This window comes from Strix uralensis, chromosome Z (genome assembly GCF_047716275.1).
Source record: "Strix uralensis isolate ZFMK-TIS-50842 chromosome Z, bStrUra1, whole genome shotgun sequence".
Lineage (NCBI taxonomy): Eukaryota > Metazoa > Chordata > Aves > Strigiformes > Strigidae > Strix > Strix uralensis.
Window position 1 is genome coordinate 82,720,700 of NC_134012.1, and position 20,541 is coordinate 82,741,240.

General features: G+C 36.2%; 1 protein-coding gene across 3 annotated transcripts in view; it reads left to right on the forward strand.

Annotated features, from left to right (window-relative positions):
- The window catches only part of ARL15 (ARF like GTPase 15), a 228,009-nt gene extending 208,572 nt beyond the window's left edge, over positions 1-19,437 (forward strand). For all 3 annotated transcript variants that reach the window (XM_074855616.1, XM_074855617.1, XM_074855618.1), the window contains one exon: positions 15,559-19,437. In XM_074855616.1, the coding sequence (XP_074711717.1) occupies positions 15,559-15,711 (153 nt within the window). In that variant the 3' untranslated portion in view covers positions 15,712-19,437. The remainder of the gene's footprint in view (positions 1-15,558) is intronic.
- The last annotated feature ends 1,104 nt before the right edge of the window (positions 19,438-20,541 follow it).

A 20,541-nucleotide genomic window follows, 5' to 3' on the forward strand; every position in this document is an offset into this window, starting at 1 on the left:
TTTATTTAATATACATCTGACATTATAGCGCTATAAAACTGAGTAGTTTACAGAGAGTGGTAGTCTCTTCTATGGTACGAGATTGGTGGCAAACCCCCTTTCATTGCAAATAGCCACAGTAGGTTTTAGTTTTGGAACTACCACCGTATTGATTCCTTTGCTTTCACTTTGACTCTTCTGCTGTTGGTAGTTGGCTGTCAGTGCAGCTCTACATTGGTTTCAAAAATCATCTGAGGAAAGATAGTGTGTTTTGCTTGATTTGTGCATGAGTAATTGTATTACACATACATTGGCAAGGGATTCAAGAAGGTAGAGTGTAAAAGTCAAATATGAAGATTTTCTCTTGAGCAAAAAATCACCTGCTGTCCAGTAGGACAGCTTCATAAAAAGCATTCAAGTATGAGCAATCTGGCTAAACCAGTGACAGAGAATTTAAAGTGTTTTCTGAACTTAGAATTGTTGTACTGCATAGCCAGAGAGCTGAGCCATCCCCAGGTGGACTTGGAAGCATCCAACCCAAATATGAAAAGGAGAGTTAGCTTCCAAAATAAATTACTAGGAGTAGACATTTGTAGTAGACAAAGCCAAGTATGTTTTCCCTCTTCTGCTTTTATATCAACAGATGATGGAAGTTACTTAGTTTATACTGAAAATGTTGGAATGTGATAGTCAAGCAGAGTTGTCACACCTGTGTTATGCTTTCCTGGTCGTCTAGACATTCCAGGTTCTGTTCATTCCTGTGGATCCGAATCCATCACCTGTGCTTAATACTTATGTCTGTTGAAAAAAGTAAATACTCCTCCAAATGGTGTGTCATGTGCATGCTCTTCTAACTTCAAACAGACCTTTAATTCACTTGGGTTATGTGAAGTATATTGGTGTCAAGATAGAAAGATTACTTTCAAGGAACCAGGTGTTCATTTTCTGAGAGTTTTTTTTTTTTTCATAGACCTACCCATACATCTTCTGCTGTTTTCAGCTACATCAGAGTGAAGAAGTGTGTATTTTTGACTATGGTACTGCAAGCTTTTCAAACATATCTATGAAGGATGCTATCCAATTTGCTGTAATAATTGTCTGTTTGTATGTACTTTGCTGCAATATGACTTGCAACAGCTAACTCAGTTTCACTCTCTTGAAAGTGAGTCTTATTCCTTCTTAGAAAAGATAAATTTATTCTTTGTACTTGAGACACTGATGCCACAGTTCACTCTCTTTTTCATACCTCAGTCATCTGTCATCTTTCCAAAGCTTCAAAACTCTCAAGGGAGTACAATGCATGTCAGATGTGAGAAGAGTGCTGTCTCAGTAAGATTGACCTGATCAGGAAAAATCCCTTCTTCTTTTCTTCTCTTCCCCTTTCACCCGAAATGACTCCTTCAGGAAACATCCAATCCTTCTGTAGCTCAGTGGATCAAAGTGCTGTATTGTTGGATCTTAATCACATATGAATGGCTCCAGAAGGGATCAGAGCTCTCTTTGTTCATTAGAGGCTTCTAGGCCAAAACCAGTGCCAGCAGCCATAAAGGAAATATGTAAACCTCTATTTGGTCATTCAGTGAACTGTGTCACTCTAGGCTTGACCTCCACTTCTTTGCACAAACTTCCTTCTGCAGGAAGGTGGCCTAGATCATGGTCCTAAAATATATTAATGCTAGCAATTGTATGGAAAGGGATTTTTTTTTCTTCTGTTTGATGTTCCTCTACTAATTTTTCTCCTCACAGTTTCCTGTTTCTGGGTATCTTCAGCTTTAAGTTCAAACTAGAGATTCAAAATGTTCCAGATTGATCTGTATCAAATAGAGGTATGATCTATATCACTGTGGTATCACAGTGTCTTGCAATCTGTACTGGTTTTAAAATAAATAAATGAATAAGTGAAAAATACTACAAGCTGCTGTTAGCTGGAAGAGGTGTTGTTGCCCTCTACTCTCCCCTCTGATTTGGAAGGGTGCCTGTTGTGAGGTTAGTAGAATGCAGCCAAGTCCAGTGCACTATGGAGAGTTCTGAACAGTAGCTGTTTTTACCATATTAAAATATGTCTGAATGGGCAATGAGTAATTAAATTAAATAGTATTATTCCCTGACAAAGAATACTTATAAGGAGGAATCTAAAACCTTTTTGAATTGTATATGTTATGTTGTTTCCAACAGACAGCTCCTGTTCTACTCTCTCTCCCTTGTCCTGTTTTCCAGGCATTCACTTGTATATATTGTTCAGTTTGCACAGGTGTGTGATTACAAATGAACTTGAGTCTACCATGCAGTGGTAAAAATGTACTGTGCACAAGTATGTGCCAATATCAAAGTGTAAGACCACAGATTATTTTGTTCTTCCTGTAAAATGGGTTTCTGCTGCACTGGATATGTACATATCTCCACAGATTGGGACTGGTGCTAGGTAGATGAACTGTTCGTGAAAAAAAATTACTTGGCCAGGTCTTTTTACTTCTTTATAGCTCATCAAGATGTTGGGAGTGCTTAGTGAGGTGAAACAGTATTGGATATGACAGTAAGACATGGTATTTCTCCTCTTGCTTCAGTTGGGCATTTTTAATGGTAATGTCACTTTAACTTTTTATATGATACAAATTGAGATGTTTGTCTTGTGTGTAGACTGATGTGTAGGTGATAGCTAAAGTGCAGTCCTGTATTTTTCTTAAACTGTTATATCAAGCATGAGTAAATGACATAACTGATAATAAACATACTGACATCTCTGAATGCTAATAGTGAAAGGAAGAGAGAGAATGAGAAGTTGCATGTCATCCAGGGTATTTGTGCACAAACACAAGTATTGTTGTTTATTGGGTTATCTGTCTGTTACTGCTGTGCTTTAAAATGTCATCCAATGAAGAAGGAAAACCAAATGACTGAGCTGATCAATCATATACTGTGGGTAATGAAAAGCAAATAATTGAACTGTTCATGTTTACCCTTTATGTTAAAAAATTTGTTGTGCAAAGCGAATGACTGAGTTTGTTCACAGAAATAAGGACTGGTTTATATTAGTAGAACAATATAACATCAAATATAGTTTCATTGGCTTTTTATCTTCATATACTGTATCCATAAATAGAGACGAGGCTAAAAGGGAAGGAACTTAGTGTTAACTAACTCTTATGGTAAAATTCACAAAATTCACATATGTTAACCTTTAATAAAAAATGGAATATACAAATCTTACTAGAAGCATTATGGTGTTGCATGTGTCTTGTATAAAATAAGCAGAACTGCTTTCTCCCCTCCCCCAAGAATGGCTGAAGATCCAGCTGGCCCACCAGCCAGTGGATTTTTTATAGGATCCAGTTGTACTTGGTTGTCCTTCATTTGTCTTCAGTCTAAACCCAGTTGATTGCATTTATACCTTGTTTTTACTGATAGATTCTTATCAAGGGAACAAATGAACCATTTTTTGTTTCCTGATAAATATGTCACTGTTTCACCTTGATTTTTCTGACCATTGTCCACTTTTCAATATACTCTGCTTCAAGCACTGTCAAGTCCATTTGCAGATTTGTGCTTTCTAGTTGGCAAACATCAAGATGATACACTACCAGCTGGACTGGATTTTTTTTTTTCCTTTTAATATGATGTAATTTCTGCTGTGATGGATTAGACATCTTTAGAAGCAGGATGTTTTATTGCTTGTAAGTCATCTAAAGCCATTTTGTGTAGTTGATCTCTTCACACCTCTCTCTACTTCCCTTCTCCAATTCCTGCTGCACTGCCTGTGGTCTGACTGACGTGATGATGACACTGTCCTTTCTATTAATCTGTCTACAGCTTGGCTTTTAAAACAGCATGGCTGGTGGCACTCTTCACTGGATCTTGAGTAAACTGCTGTAGAATGTGCAAATACTTCTTTATTTAAAGTCTGACAACTTGATTCTTCTCCAAAACAGTTTTGCAGTAGGCAGCATAGTATCTTTTCCAACTTCTCTGGAGCAATGTATAAAACACTTTATTCATTGTATTGATTTTTTTTTTTTTAAAATTACTGTTAGTGCTTCATCTTTTAATGAGGTCATTTCTTTTTGAGAGAAAATGTTCCATTAGTAAGATTTCAAATTCTAGCTGTTACCAAGTAAACTTTTTTTGGTTTAAGTCACTAAAACATCTGTGAATTATTAGCAATGTACCGTTAGTACACTGATTTGTAATAAACCAAGAGAACCATTTTCCAGTTATGGAATAAAACATAAAACATTACTTTGCCAATTCTAGTGTGTCAGTAACCCTGGCATGGTCTATCTGTCCATATTTATAGGACCATGCTAAATATTCAAATCTAAAATGTTATTGAAGAACATATTTTTAGATTTGTTTTTTTAATATATATATTCAACTCCATGACCTTGCAATGTTTTTTTCTTTTTCTTTCAAATCTGGATCACTTTAAAATTGAAAACTGTATTCCTGAGCTGGAGACTGAGGAATATTCAGTAGCCTGTTGCTACTTATCTCTTTCTCATGCCACCCGCTGCCTAAAAGGCTTAACAAAATAATAATAATAAATCTAACTGGAAGTGTCAGGTTAAAACCACAATACAGTGCTGCTTTCAGACTGTAGAAAAATAGCAACTCAGATTTATTTTTGGTGCTTATGGCTGAAAGATGTTTTATTTGTTGTTTTATTGTCTTTGTACTACTTTGGAGCTGCACAGGCTGTGGTAGAATAACAGTAGATTCTATGCCATACATCTTGGCACAGAAATGGCAGAATAGTTTAATCATATTAAACCTTTCAAATACTACTCTACAAATGACTATTTGTTCTTGATGAGTTTCTCATTCAAGTAACCCTCGACCTCATAAAAACTAAACTCATACTGAAACTTACACTTTATAATGCCAGATTTTTTTTCCATTTTCAGTTTACACAGTTAACTTGTATCAAGTTTAAAAATAATGCTTTAAAAGAATCAATTTCATGGTGAATGCATCTAGTCAAACAAGTCATTTAAACAACATCTTACTCATGTGTAGCAGACCATTTTACAAGTAACTGAGAGTTTTACAAGCCTGTGTTTCAGACGGGATAATTGGTTGTTCCTTATATGCAAGTTTGGGACTTAAACTCATTAGCTTCAATATACAGAAGCTTTCCTGGCCTGATATGGAGTACTTATTTAAGGTCTTTTTAGCTGTAGTCAAATTTAATAGTTTATTATCAAGAAGTGGTAAAATAGTGCAAATTTAGACTATGTTCTCAAAAAGCTAGATAGAGACTATAACCTTTTAGCTTGTAACTAGTGGTCAGCAAACTTATCATATGGTGGTTTCTGATGTAAAGAAAACTCAATCAGTAATTGCAAATGTGCAGAATTAAGACTTATCTTGAGCACCAGAACTCCAAAATTTAAAGAGGTGGTTAAACCTCCATTACATCACAGTTTTGAATAGGTAGGTTACTCTGTAAGGTGAGTGGAGAGTGCTTGGAAAAATCTGTTGCATTAAGATATTTTAGTCAACTGATATTAAACTTCTCATCCTCCTAAATTAATATTAGCTATATATTTGCTATATACAGTTTCCTTTCCAGTGAGAAGCTTACCTGAGGTTTAATGTTAGGACCTGTTGGTAAAACTGCGAGTCAGATTCAGAGGTAGAGGGAAGGAGTTGCCTGTTAGCTTGCAGAAGCCAGGTTTCCTTTTCTGGTGGAATCATTTGACAAATACCTGCTTTTGTTTTTCATTGATGCAATCATGAGAATTGAGGCATCACCAGGACATAATCTTCCTGCCTTCGGGAGCTGTTCTTGAAAAATAATCTGGCTTTTCAGTGACACGGTAAAGACACTCCACAGCGGTAGGTGTACAAAGGCAAGCCTTAATTCACTTAATCAAAGTAACAACAGTATTATTATAGATCCTGTTTTAAGCAATCTTACATATTATTATCAGTAGCTTTCCTTCACAGAGGCCATAAATCTCATAGATGCTGTCTGTCTGCCCTAGAATTTGGGCATTCTTTGGAGACGAGTGTGGATTCTTTGGGTGTGGGAGGTTTTTTTATGTAAAGGTTGATATCCTGCCTGAGGTATCAGTGGATCTTTCTTCTTTTATGTATATGCAACTCTTGATCTACTGCTTATTATTTCATATTTTTCCTTGAAGTGTGGGTCAGGATAATGTAGGGCAAGTGGTATCTTGTTGTGGTAAGTGAAGAATATTCATTATTCTTTTGCTTGTCCCTTCCCATGTGACCTTTTACTAAAAGACTTTTCAGACAGGTAGGACTCCCTGCTGCAGCCTACGGTGATGAAAGGAATAATGCTGGAGCTTGGAAAAAGAGAGATTCTAGCCTATTACCTTTAAGTTCAAGAGTCAAAAGAACCATACAGTTTTTCAGCATCTCATTGTATTCACCCATCTTCTCAAAATCCTTCTGGTCATCCCTGGCTTTTCCAGCATCAGTGCTGCAAACCTCTGCGTTAGTTCACTAATATTGCTCTCCAATACCAGAAACAATTCAGTTATCTGCCTTAAAACATCCTCTCTCAGTGTGAAGTGCTCCCTTTTTTCTGTATATATGATTGTTCATGCATTTGCTATCATTTTAGAGGTAGTGGCACATTGGTTTTGCACATGGGTGTTCTCTATATCCCTGTGTACAGGACTGAGTCTGATTTGAGGTGTATAATTTTCCTTTTGGTATCCTTGTGCTTTATGAAGGAATCTGGAAGTTTTGAGGGGTCTTACTCCAGCAGGGTCCTAGTCACAGAGCATGAAGGGGTTCTGTCATATTTCTAGGTGGAGAGTTATTAAATATCAAGAAATGGAGATGAGTCTGGAGCTTCCTGGAGTACTAGTTTAAAACAGTGGATTACTGTGAGTTTGGAAACATTGGTGCTTTCAGAGGCCTGGACCTAGAAAACTCAAAGCACAGATTTGTCTTCTCTAACCATAGGGCAAGGAGGAAATCCTTAGAAAACCTCCTGCAGAAGTCCCTGGTGGTGGGGGAACTGGGGGAGTCACAGAGCCCATGGCATTCTGGCAGCCACGAGCTGAAGTGGCAGGGCAGTGGTAGGGTCTCTGGGAGCACTTTCTGCTTTGGAAATATTGTATGTTAACTTTTTCCAAAATTGATTTATTTCACAGTTTCTGCTTTTGAACAAGAAAGGATTAATTGCAGTTAGTTTGGGGCTTCTATTGCCTCTGTGTGGACTTCGCATAACTAATAATACTCCCATCAGCAAAGGACCTGAAAGGAGGTTGAAACCATCCTACATTTATACCCTCTGATCTGTACCTGGTACGAAACAAGCGAAATAAGCAGCACCACCACTGTCTGATCTGAGCATGAGAATGCTCATCTTGTAAAACTATAGCTCTTGCTGAATAAATGACTTTTCTTTTGTGTTCATGCTGGCTATTGACTTGGAACGGTTTTAGCAGTGTAAGTGTGGGGAACCAACCACAAAGCCCTTAGAAATCCTGTTCTCTGCTGTTGATACAAGAATACATGTCCATACAGTGTTTTGGTGCTTTGCAGATGTGGGCACGGTATACAGATGTTATTTATTCAAGTGCTAGATTTATATACATGTTCAGGCAAATGCAGATGAATCATCACATATGCACCTCTCCAGAAAACACTGTTTAACTGTTATCTGAACAGAAAACATGCCATTTGCAGAAAGGATGTCATAATAAGGATGACCTTTGGAATTCTCATTGTTCTAAATATTATTTTGACATTCAACATCACAGGTAAACTTTTCTGGGTGGGTGGTAAAAACTCAGCACTTATGTACCTGTGTCTCAGGTTTTGTTAGTAGTTGAAACCACAATCTGGAATTAAAGCTAGCATATTTTGCTGCTGAAATCAGCGTATTCTGTTGTTAGTAGTATATTCTGAAGTAAACCATTAATATCTGCAGTCTGTTTTAAAAAAAAATGCTATGATAACTCTGCAAGGCTCTGAAAGATATCTGCTTAAAGGTCTTGAGTGCTGAGTTTCTACTAGCTATTTGTATTCTTTAAGTTATTTAATTGAAGATGTAACAAAAGAACAAAACTGAGTGAGAGAAAGTAGGGAGGAGATGAGTGGTGGTATAGTGAAAGCTTTTAAAAGGTTTCTTACAAAATTGCCTTTGGATATGCTCCTTTTTTTTTTTTTTTTTTTTAAAACCTTTTTTTTAAACCCAAAGTACTTTCAGAAAACAGTGGGTAAGAGAGGAAGCAGTAGGAGCAGTAAGTTAAATAGTTGTAGTCTTGTTGTATTAAATGTGATGTCTGATTTCCACTTCTGATTAATTCTTTGGAATAAATTAAAGAATTAAAGCTGTAGATATTAAAGGAAAATATTTTACTGTGCTTTCATGGCATGCATTTTTGTACAATGCTTCCTTCTCTGTTCTCGTTTCACTTGTCACTCAAGAAGGGATGCTGTTTTGCTCGCTCTAGTGTTGGATATTGTGAGCCCTTGTCTTGTTTGTGCTGCCCAGCACTGGTTATATGAATCTTTAGCTGGAAGTCTGGTTTTCTCTAAATAGATACGTTGCTACTGTTCTTATGTTATCTCTGTGTCTTCCAGTTGTAGGAAAAGCACGTGCTTATATAAACAGAATATGCTGGGTGAATGCGACATGGAAGGCAAAGTATAGGTGTATGTTTTTTGGCAGCTACCTGATTCTTACTATTTCTTTCGAACAGATTAATGGAGTGTAACCAAAGAAATCTAATATGCCATAGTCCATTGTGTGGTAAAGACTTGCATGAAAAGAGCTGATAGAGGCTAGTAACTCCTCAAAGCCTATCTTTGCTTCCATCCACATACATGAAAATCTCAATAGCACTTTCGCACCCTCAGCATTTTTCTGTCCTCACTCTCATCTGTCTTATTTGTCCCAGACCCATTATAACATGACCATATGTATCTGTATAAAAAAACATACTTATCCATTTAAAAAATCTTCTGTTCTCTCCATCCTGATAGATGATGCAATATTTTATATTTTACAGTAAGCACCCCTCTGCATTCATCTTCCAGCTCTCTAGCTCACTCCCCTTTTTCTTGTCTCACACTTACATTTGCCAGTACTGTATGCTCTCTGTTTGGAACAGCGTGTCTGTGATGATTTGCCAGGCATCCTATTTCTTCATTCAGAACAGTTAGGTATCTTCTTTAGAATACATTTCTTCCAGCAGTCACTTGCAATTTGAAAAGTGTAGTGTCTTGTGCCCACTGGAGATAGCAAGGATGGAAAAGTGCATCTGTTCCACAAAGCATTGTATGAATTATTTTGGGGAATATGCATATAAGTGACTGTATTTCTCTTTGTAAAGACTAGTGAGCCAAAAATATCAGCCAGGTCTATTACAAAGCTAAGTACAAATCTCAGTTGGAAGTGTTTCAGGTAATCTTTTGTAAAAAGCAAAAAAAAAAAAAAAAAAAATGGGGAAGCTGTACAAACTAGAAATACTAATTTGTAAAGCATTCACCACTACCTGTGAGGAGTTGTACAAAAAGGCTTCTGATGGTTTTGAAATCCTGTCTAGAGAAATTACCCTGAAGAAGACAGTCTTAGGTTTTCTTTTGATTTTACTTCAGGAGATCATATTTTAAAAACAAAAAAAAAATGCAGCTCAGTTACATAATTCTCATTATCATAATATGTACTTAATTGATTCATGGCAAATTTTTAACATCGCATGTACACGCTTTGGATTCAGTGGCACATAAAAGTCAGCTGGCAGAGAAATATTTAGCTTCAAAGAACTAGAATTTAAGAGCATTTCTGTGGCTGATAGTGTTGTTTAACCTCAACTGGTGTTCCTGGCAATAGCCGTGTGCATAGGTTGCTCTAGACCACAGCATATCACCATCCCTTCCCATCAGCTGAGGCACTTTCATTCCCCTTCCTGTTGCGTAAGCAATATTCCATATGGAGTCAATAAATATGAGGTAGAGGTGTTTTAGGAGGAGTGCTTATGAGACATAGGTGCATTACAAGAATCCCTCTAGACATGGATGAGATCACTGTTATGAAGAAACATAAGAGCAATCACATGAGAAGTATCTTTTCAGGAGGATATGAAGTGTCTCTGTAGGAAGAATAAAAGTTACGAAACTTCTGCTGACAGTTTTGCACATTAGAGCAGCTGCTCTGGTCAGACAAGAGGTTCTTTTTAACCAAGTTGATTTAAGATGAAGTGGCTACCGATCCATTCCACCCACTCTTATAAATCACTATACTCGGAACAGCACCAGCAGAAGAGCACATGTAGCTGCTCAAGAGACTGTGCAGTTTGCAGTCCAGCACACTAACATAAACTAGAGTGGATTTCAGTTTACTTTTTAGCATCAGTGGTGATTTAAGCAATGGGTTTCACTCTATGGTTAGTAGGTCAACATTTGTGGTTTCTATTTAATTTGCCAGAACTTCCTTTCTTTTATTTTCTGTTTTCCTTTTTTAGACGTGACTTCTTTTACCTCTAATACCATCCTTTTCCTTATTGCAACTGTTGAAAGCTTTTTTTGTTTCTTTTAAAGTCTTCTGTAGCTGTATAAATATACTCTGAGCCTCTAATTATGGTATTTTTTCTATGCCACCTGCAAGCATTTTACCTTTTTAGCTGCACAGTTAATTTTCTTTAAGTTACTCATTTTATGTAGTTTCCCTTTTTAAAACTTAATGCTATGTGATAGACTTTTGGCTTTTTCTCTTCTCCAAAGATACTGAATTTGCTCATACTTTGGTCACTGTTACAGGCAGTGTTGTCCATGGACTTGGCAGTCAACATTGCCTTTGTCTCCTGCATCTTCTAAACAGTTGTTCCAAAAGGCAGATTTTTATGATGTCTGAAAAGGTAATCTCAGCATCACAGCTCAATGAAACTTTCACAATGTGAATATGGGGAACCCCAACCTCCCATTATTACTGTATTTCTTGTCCATGCAGATTTGGAATAGATGAATGAACGACTTCTTGTGGTTAATACATGGATTCATGCAATTTTAGTTTAATTCTTATCTCCACAAGTCACCCTCTTGCAGGAGTATTTGCTTAGTCCTTTAAAAATCTTTGAAAAATTTTGACTAGTGGGGACAATGATATGACTGTGCAGCCTTTGATTAGATATAACATACATATGTTTTTACAAATTTTTTTCCCCAATAAAATTGTGCAGCAAAACAGCAATAGATGAAAAAATACTTTATCCATTAAATTCTCAAAATACAGCATGGTAATGTGACTACCTGAATTTTGTATTTGTTTACAACAGATTAATCCGAGTGGGTTAGAAGCCTTTTTGTGTTGGTGAAATTTGGTATTAAAATTTGAATTTGAATGAAAAATAATACTTTCAATCAAGTTTTCTTCATGTTGAATAACAGAAATGGCTGTATTCATATATTACTGTATCTAAGTTTTCCTATACATCTTATGTTCATGTGTGTTGAGAACTGGCTAGATGAGTAATAGAACATACAAAAGCTTTCAGCAGGGCCTGGTTACTCAGCTTACGTATATCGATTTAGTAACATCAGTTCCACGCTGCTATGCTAATTTACACCAGCTGAGGTTCTGGGCACCAATCCTTTTATTGTGTCTTGACTTTTCTAGCACGTAGGTTAAGCAACATTTGATAACCATATGCTTAGCGTATTGTGCCAGTAGAATAGGACTTAGAAGGTGGAGTGTGGGAAGAGTGGGAATAATTGCAAATGTGTATAGTTAGATTTTATTGACTTCAGAATGTGGCATAAATACAATGTCAGCTTCTCTATAAAACAAGGCCCCCATGTGGAGTCAAGACATACAGTGAGATCCTGTAAAATACTAGTAAAGAAGTCTTAAAATTATGTGGATTTAATTGATTGTATTTTCTTCTAAGGTTATATCTTAAAAATTTAGCAGTCCCAAAGTGAACACTTAAAAATGCAAAGCCAGTATGTAAATGCATGTCTAATGTGTCAGACATCTAAATCATGTTTGAGTCTTTATATTTTTCTTCAGCATCCATGAACAGGCAGAAAACTTTCACTATTTATGCAAGAGGGGAAGACAAAAGAACGCGTCGGAACTCACCCCTTGTGTGCTAGTGTGATTGAAGGGAGCTGTAAAATAGTTACTGCTGATTATCTGATTATGCAAGGACTACCTAGGTGAGCAAGTATTCAGAGAATTTCAGCTTCCTTTGGATATTTTAGTGATAGTGTGCATCCTGTTAGGAAATCTGGTAGGGAATGAGTGTGAATAATAGTCATTGCAGCAGAAAGCAACTAGAGAAACGAAAAGTGGATGGAGAACTGAGAGTGTTTCAGTGGACAACTCAACTGTATAAACTTGTTGGTCATTTGATTGTGTTGTTTTATTTTCGTGTAGTTGTTTCGCCTCTTGCATGTAAAAAAGGTTTCCTTTTTAAGTCTAAAAAAACTTATTTATTTTTAGGACTGAATCACATCTTCTGAGTTAAAGGGGAGAGAAGTTATAGTAAATTGAAAAATATTTATGTCTGCAAACTGTTCTTCTGGAAGTTTCAAAGTCATAGAGCCCACTTACAGAGCTCTGGGCTTTAGCAAACTCCATTGTGGTGTAAAGTTTAAATGAGGAAATGTAGTAACATACCACAGAATGTCCCTTGGGTTGTGGAAAATCACTTCTGTGCTACTTCTGGCTTAGTTATTTATTATTTGTAAGCCAATTAGTGTTATTTTTTATATTTGGATTAGAGACAAGTCATCTAGCAAATCTTTTTTTTTCTCTGTAGGTATGAACAGAATGGCTGTTACTTATGTGAATATAAGCAGTTGAGCTTTCATGCCATTATCAAAACTTCCCATTTCAAAAGCCACTGCTTAACTATCATTTTAATTTCATCATTCATCTAAGGCCTATTAACTCTGAAGTGTTCCTTAGGTGTGAAAAATTATGGCAGCACATTGCTGATTTTGTTACATTTTGATTACACATCTAGAAATAGGAAAAAACAAATTTAAATCAACATTGGGCATCCAAATAAATAATTTATCTGCAAAATTTGTTACACAAAATCAGTTGAACTGCTGAAACTCTATCTTGGCATCTGCAGTCACTGAAATACAGCTTAAAGTCATTGTGTTTTTCTTGGCTTGAGGCTACCTTGGTAAGCAATGATGTATTTGCCCACAAACGCACAAAACTCAGAGCTAGTGTGCTTACTGCCATCATTTCCTTATGTATGTGTTTCTAATATTTAATGCTTTTAAACCCAAGTACTCTCCTTACAGTGTAATGAGCTTTTCCTAATAATTTCTTCATATGGTATAGCCTTAATTCAAGAGACTATGTAAATAAGATTGCGAACAGACTTGTCAGCTCAAGGGGCTGATGGCAATAGTCTTCCAGTAGAGGGGGTGTGATGGACATCCTCTGGGTTGTGGGTCTGAAACACCTCAAATTACTCAGCCATATTTGTCAGTTTAACACCAGCAGGCTGCTCTGTCAGCTAGCTGCACTCATACCTTGCTTTGTTGTGCTGCTCTGCAGCTTTTACTTCTTCCACTTGTTTAGCAGACAAGGAGACTGTTGCTGAAACATGCAAGAGAGCTTCTCCAGTACTATGATCGGTGCCATTAATATATTAATGGGGGTAAATTCAATTTGGTGTCACTTGAGCTGCTGGAAACATTGCAGTATGTCCCTTACTGAGATTAGTATTTAGGTTCTGATCACATATAACCATGCTAACATATCAGATACTAATACAGCTCTGAGTTAGCAATGCTAAAAAAGTAGGTATGCTGATATTAAAATACTGGTTGTTGAAGTCCCATTTGTTTCAACCTGTATGTTTTCTGAAATATGTTTGAGGGGAAGTCAATGTCAAATACCACACTTCATTTTCATGTTTGCAGGTTGTATAATTCTGCTTTGTTGGAAATAGATTTTAAAAGGTTTCACCTGTATTTAGCTGGGGAAGAAGTTCCCGTCTCAAAACCATCCTTTTTTCTCTGATGTTTGTTACTATATACTCTGCTCAAAATTCCTTTCTAAAAAATAAGAAACCCTTCCTGACACATTGTCACATTTGAATTCTGATTTATGTGAGTTGATACAGCTACAGTCGGTTTGTTCTAATAGAATACATTACTAGAGCTGCATAGAGATGTTGCAGCTTGTTTGGGCTTTGGAAGCCTTTCTGTTCTTTTTCTTTTTTTATTCCCCCTGCACATGGAGCCTTATACAGTGTGGCTGCAGTTGCCCGTCTAGGGCCTCTACTGCCTACCACAATATGAGTAACTGTTCTTGCATATTTGTGACACAGTCTGTGATAAAAAAAAAAAAAAAAGAATTAAGAATATTTGGCAATAATTACAAGGAACAAGAATGTGCAAACTAAGTCAGGACTAAATATTTCTGTTGGTATGTTGACAATAGCAAGTACTGATGGATATAATTTTGGATGTGAAAACTAAATGTCTATTTTGACAAGTCAAACATGAGTAGACTTTTGGATTTTAGTGTTGGATCACACTAAAATTTTGATGAAAACAGTAATCTATGGACCAAAATAACCTGCAGACTGCTGTCTTCTCCTAAGAGGCATCAAAAATATGTTTTGATACTGCACTTGCTATTTTGAAAAGTGATTGGAGTATACTACTAAATGAAAATCTTTTCTTTCTCAGTCTTTCTGTGGGCTGTGTTTCTGCCTTAACAGTTGGTGTAATTAGTGTCAGCCATGATTGGTCTTTCCAAGAAACTGCATCTTCCTCAGTTATTTTGTCAAGGCTTATAATCACCTTAAAACTTGCAATTCTGTATTACATCATATTCTTATGCCTCTTTGTTGCACAGTTGCTGCAGAAGTAAAAATTGAATTAGTTTAATTAAAAGTTTCCTTCTTTATAGGCATTATTAGGTATTGTTAATAAAAAGCTAAATTTTGTTGGAACATGTTGGATTTTGAACTGATTGTGGAAAACATCATGTCTCACGTGTAATACTTATTACTATCCTAATCACATTAGTGCACTAATCTTCTATGTTTAATCTTAGAAAAACTAAATGAGTTTGGATGAATTTTTTTTTTTTCTAGTGTTCTCAAAGTTGTTAAGAAACCCTCTGCTATACGTCACCTTTGACCGGAATGTTCAGGATTTGTACATTTTTGACAGTTCATTTGTGTAGTTAGAGTAGTCTGGTGAAAAATTCTGCATCTTAAGTGTTTACCAGTAAGAGTATGATGAAACATGCAGCTTTAACATTAAAATATGAACATAACCTAAAATTTCTTTTGTTGTTTTGTGTGCTTTGCTCTTTGCCTTAAAGTCCATATAATTCTTCCCCAGACCTCCCATGCTGTTAAATGTATGGGTAGAATGGTAGCTTCCAAGCAGGTCACTCACCCCTAAAGAAAACATTTTCAGGTCATGTCATATAACCTGTATTATAAGAACAGCTGTGAGTAAGATTCTGAAAATGAGTATCCTGTTCTTTTTACATGGGGGGGGAGGTTTATGTTTTATGTTTTTATGTTTTGTTTTGGGTTTTTAGATGAGAGACAGAGAGTTGTCATTATAATATTAATACAATGATCTCTTTTTTTTTTTTTTTCTTAATAGATAAAAAAGTATTTTGAACTTGAGCCGCTTGCACGTGGAAAACGCTGGATTCTTAAACCCTGCTCCTTGGATGATATGGAGGCAGTAAAAGACAGCTTCTCCCTTCTAATAAACTTACTAGAAGAGAGAGACTTCGAACCTTCCAGAATGTGAAACGCAAGAGAGAAGAGTGATTCTCCAGGCATCATTGTACCTGCATGTTCTGCTCACAGCTTAATTATGGTGTGGTATCAAGACAGTGCTGTGATATGTTATTCATACACAGTTAGTGCAGAATGTCCTTTTGTTAAAGTAAATATTCTGTGAATCAGGTACATGACTATTTCCAGTAAAGTTGTCTACACTACTGAAATAGGGAGTTCCTCTTTGTTTACCACTATTTCTGCACACTGTATGTTGCTTTCTTGCGTTGCGACCATCCTTGATAGGAAATTTTACACGCACAAAAATAACAGTCTGTAAAGGAGGAATTCTACTTGCTACTTTTTTTAAAAAAAAAAATAACTAATGTCTTAAGGATTTGTGAGACTAATTTGTATTAGCCTGTTTACTGATCCTGCAGTATGGAAAGCACAGCCACTAAGAATCTTAATGGGGATACCTTAAAGGCAAGCAGTTTCATGTTAATGCAAGGGTTAGTCCTGAAGTTTTACTGAGTGAAAACACAGTTGACAAGTTAGTTGATTCCTCTTCTAAAGTCACAGCATAACTTTGTCAAAGGCAGAACTGTTATTTTGCTGGAAGTTTCCTGAAAGGTAAATTAACAAACAGATGTGTGCTGATAACAGTATTTGGGAAAAATAAATAACATAAACAGGTGGTCTAAGTAACAATATTTTTAGAAAATATACAGAAGTTGGATAAAGCAATAATTTTCATTGAAAGTAGTTTTCCATAAGAGAAGCAAAGCAAATATCTGTTAATTCAGCTGTGGAGTCTTTATTACTAGTTAGAAGTGTGACTGATTTTAAGTAAGGATTGCTTCCTTTATCACTCACTCGTAGAGTACTACTGTTATCATAATATTGCCAAGGCATCTATACCATAATTAAGGGCCTTCCAGTGTTTGTACTATAAGCTTCTCTTTTCAGGGGATTATAATGTTCTTTCAAACTTCCTCTGGGCCAAATGTTACTTAGAAGACAAAAAAGTATTCATTGGAAACAACATTTGTAATGCATTTGGAAAAATCCCATTTGGTTCCAGTAACACAGTGCATACTTCCTCTTTCCAAGTTTTCCCCATTGTAGGTTTGCAGTTTTTTGGCTGCCTTCTGTTGATTTTTTAAAATCTTATAATCCGATTTTGTCCATTAAATAAACATGCCAGGTCTCTGGTTCACCATTAAGTCAGTCACAAGAGGGTATGTGCAAATCCGTCACTGGACTAGTGCACACCTTGAATGTTGTGCCTTGTGCATTCAGCTACCCTCGTGCATGAGTGTCTGCAAACACAAACTGTAGTGATGTGTCAGTGGTTCCTCATTGATTGTGCTTGTGTTTTGGAACTTGTTACTCCTTTTTTTGGGGCTTTAAGCAACATATCTTTCCACTCTGAGCATTTATTTTTTAAGTTTGAAGTTTATTGTAGTTTCTCGCTAGTTTATTTGGGAATAAGAAAATAGCAAGGATCAGCTTTTAAAGGCCTATAAAAGCCATTTCTCTCTTACTTGCAGTTATACTCTTTGTTAGACAAAATTATTTCTAATAGGTTTTTTGTTTAGGTTTCAGTTTCCTCAGATTTCTTGCATTGCTCTGTCAGAATTATTTCTGCTGAAATGCATGGCCTGATAGTCACTGTTTTAACTTGCTTCCTATTATCAGAAAGAAGCTGCAAAAACCTGATATGCTCCTTGTTTAATTTTGTGATAGAATAGGCTGAAAGCCTGAAGGGAATCTCTTCTTGCTTTGTTTTTCGCCTCATTCCTGCCAGGTCAATTGCCTCACTCCTAATACTCTTGGAAATACTCAAGAACTGGAATTGTTAATTTTAAAACACAGAGTGGAGCCCTATGTTGGTTTGGTTCTCTGCACAGTTTAGATGGAACCCAACTGCCCATCAGTCTCTCTCATGTAGGTTAAGGAGGCTCCTTTCCCTGCATTTAAAGAGGAACTGGATCTAAATTACAGTTCTAAACTCTCTCTTAGCTGATGTGAGCTTAGAGGCTACAGAGTCCCCAGATTTCCACAAGGTCCCCAGATTTCTGTCCTGTTTAGGGACAATGACAAATAAGTGGAGGGGAGGAGTGAGAGAATTACTTCCCAGAGAAGGCAGGCAGTTTGGGGAGGCAAAAAGAGGGATTCAGAGCTTTTACTGCTTTTCATTGAGCATTAGTTAGAAGATGAGAGATAAAATTTTTTTACTGTTTTTCCCCTTCTTTCCCATATTAAAGTTGTGGACCAAAAGCTACAGCAAATGAAAGTAAGCCCAACTGTATTGCATTCTTAAAACCATACTTATATGTACCATGAGTGAGTCTAGTTCAAAAACTTTTAGAATTTCTATGTTACATTTTGGTCATGATTTCCCAACTATGCACTGTTGGAAGGTGCTACATGACTAACATGCAGAAGTCCAAATAGTCAATGAGAATATGGCTTTGGCATATGCCAGTGGCCACCTAGACTAGGACCTTTTGATGCTTAGTGCTTTTTCTTTAGGAAAATGCCAGTTGCACACAGGAGCAGTGAATTTTTTTTCAGAATGATTTTAAATACGCTTTTTCTTACTAATACAGTGATCATTCCTCACCACAGGTTGAAACAATACCTCATAACTGCTTAAGGCTAAGACCAATGCTTAACTTCACTTTGAATGTAGTTCTTCTGTGGTTTTGTGTTGTGGATGGACTTAATGGATGTGTACCTTTTTAATGTCTATAAACACCTTCACCTTTTTATGGAGGAATCAAAAATGTTCATAGCAGCTCACGTAGTACTTCCATGTCTAAAGTGTTGTTGAATGCTCTGGCTATGGTAGAATTTGTAAGCACCATGCAGTTTTTATTGAGATGACCGATCTCAATTGTTTCTTTTTTTTTTTTTTAAATCTTTTCACATGTGTTCATCATTTAGGTGAAATAAACTTGGGCACTAGGCTCTACTTCCCATGCAAGTTCATTAAGGAATGAACATTGTCTTTTTAAAAAAGATATTGTGCTTTAAGTATTCTTTAGCCATCTGTTAAATCACTTTCTGTGTGTATGTGTGTGTATGTGTATGTGCCCACATTGGGCTTCTTCTCAGACTTGTGGCTGTCTGCAGTGTCTCAGCCGTCAGAATGAAAACATTATCAATCAGTATCCAACAACAGCTGGTTTTGACAAGCTTCTGTCTGCTGCCTAATGCTTTACAACTTGTCAGTAAGACTTCTTTGTCTACCCGCTCTAAGCTGGTAATCTTACTGCTTCCATGTTGTGTCCTGTACTTGTACTTCTAGCATTTGTATGGAAAAAAGTTAAATCTTAGTGGGTTTTGATATTCTTTCTTGCTGTATAATGCTCCATGTGTATCTTAGCTTGCCTCTTCAAATGCGCTATACAAAAATCTGTGATGTATTATTTCATTTAACTTCTTGCATTTCATTATATTTATAGAAGTTGCAGATTTTTGTACCGTATTAGTTAATACAGTTGCCTTTTTGTAATGGCAATTAATTTATATTACAAAAGTTTGTATCTTTACTGTAGTAGAAAGTATTAGTTAACTGCCATATTATCTTGACTTTATATTAAAAATACAGTGTCTATACACAGAAGTTGACCCATTCAAGTGGACAACTGCTGACATGAGGAACTTGTACTGTTTGTGATTTATACATGATTTCCAATATCAAAAAAAAAAAAAAGAAAAAAAGAAAATAAACACTGTGTAGAGTTGAGTTGCTAAGTTTGAATTTCTTGAGGAGTAGCCAGTTTGGGAGCATGGTGTATTACCTTGATTTGGAATCTTCAACATAAATTATTTACTCCTAGATGAAAACAAATATTACTGTATTATCATTGCTAAATTATACAGTTACACATTTACACACATGTATATAAAAATAGAAACTTCCAAAAATTGGCTGATTTATTTCCACGGCAAGGTGTTGTTACTTTGGAAATACATCTGAAAGATATTGCAGGTTTATTGGTGGAACAGATATTGGAGTAATCTTCATACAATTATTCAATAATGTTGAACTGAAGGACATGTTTATATAACTAAAAATTATTTTAAAATAAAGTGACGTGGCAAAGTACATATACCAAAAAGAAGCTACAGAAGTTGAGCAAAGGAAAATACTAGGAGAAAAATATAAGCTTGCTGAGACAACTCAATGTTATTCTATCAAACGTTTGAGTAGAAGAGACTCTCAGAATGCAATTTGTGACAGCTGATGGAAGTACACCACTGCTGAGCCAGACTGGATTTATGGATTCAGCTCGTGAGGTATGCTTTTTTCATTTTATTATTTTTAAATCTGCCTCTTACCAAAACTGGGATGGAAATGAAAGATTTGTAAACTCGGAATATTTTTTTAGTGCTTTTGTTTCATATAAATAGGAACTGAAAATCTGCTAATCGTGCGTCATTTGACAGCTCTTGAAAGAATTTTCATTAGCTCATTAGCCCTTTGACCTAATAGTTCAAACAAATAAAAACATCTGTTTGTGTCAGCTGTAGGGTTGGTCATCCAGGGCCTAGGTTAACACAAGGACGAGAGAGTCCCATATCCTACATGAAAACAAAAACCATACAAAGTTATCTGTACCTGCAGTTGAAAAGGACCCCTGAAATCCAGTAGAGCTGCTGAATTCTGTTAGATGAAGAGACTGAACAGGACCATTACCCTTAATCCTCAGTGCTCATGGGTGAACTTAATTGTGTGGGTTGGACCGAAGATCAGGTCTAATTTAACTAGTTCTGAGACATATATGCTTAATGCTAGCTGCTTATAATGTATTTTAGCTTTTATCACAGATATATTTAGAGAAGCCAA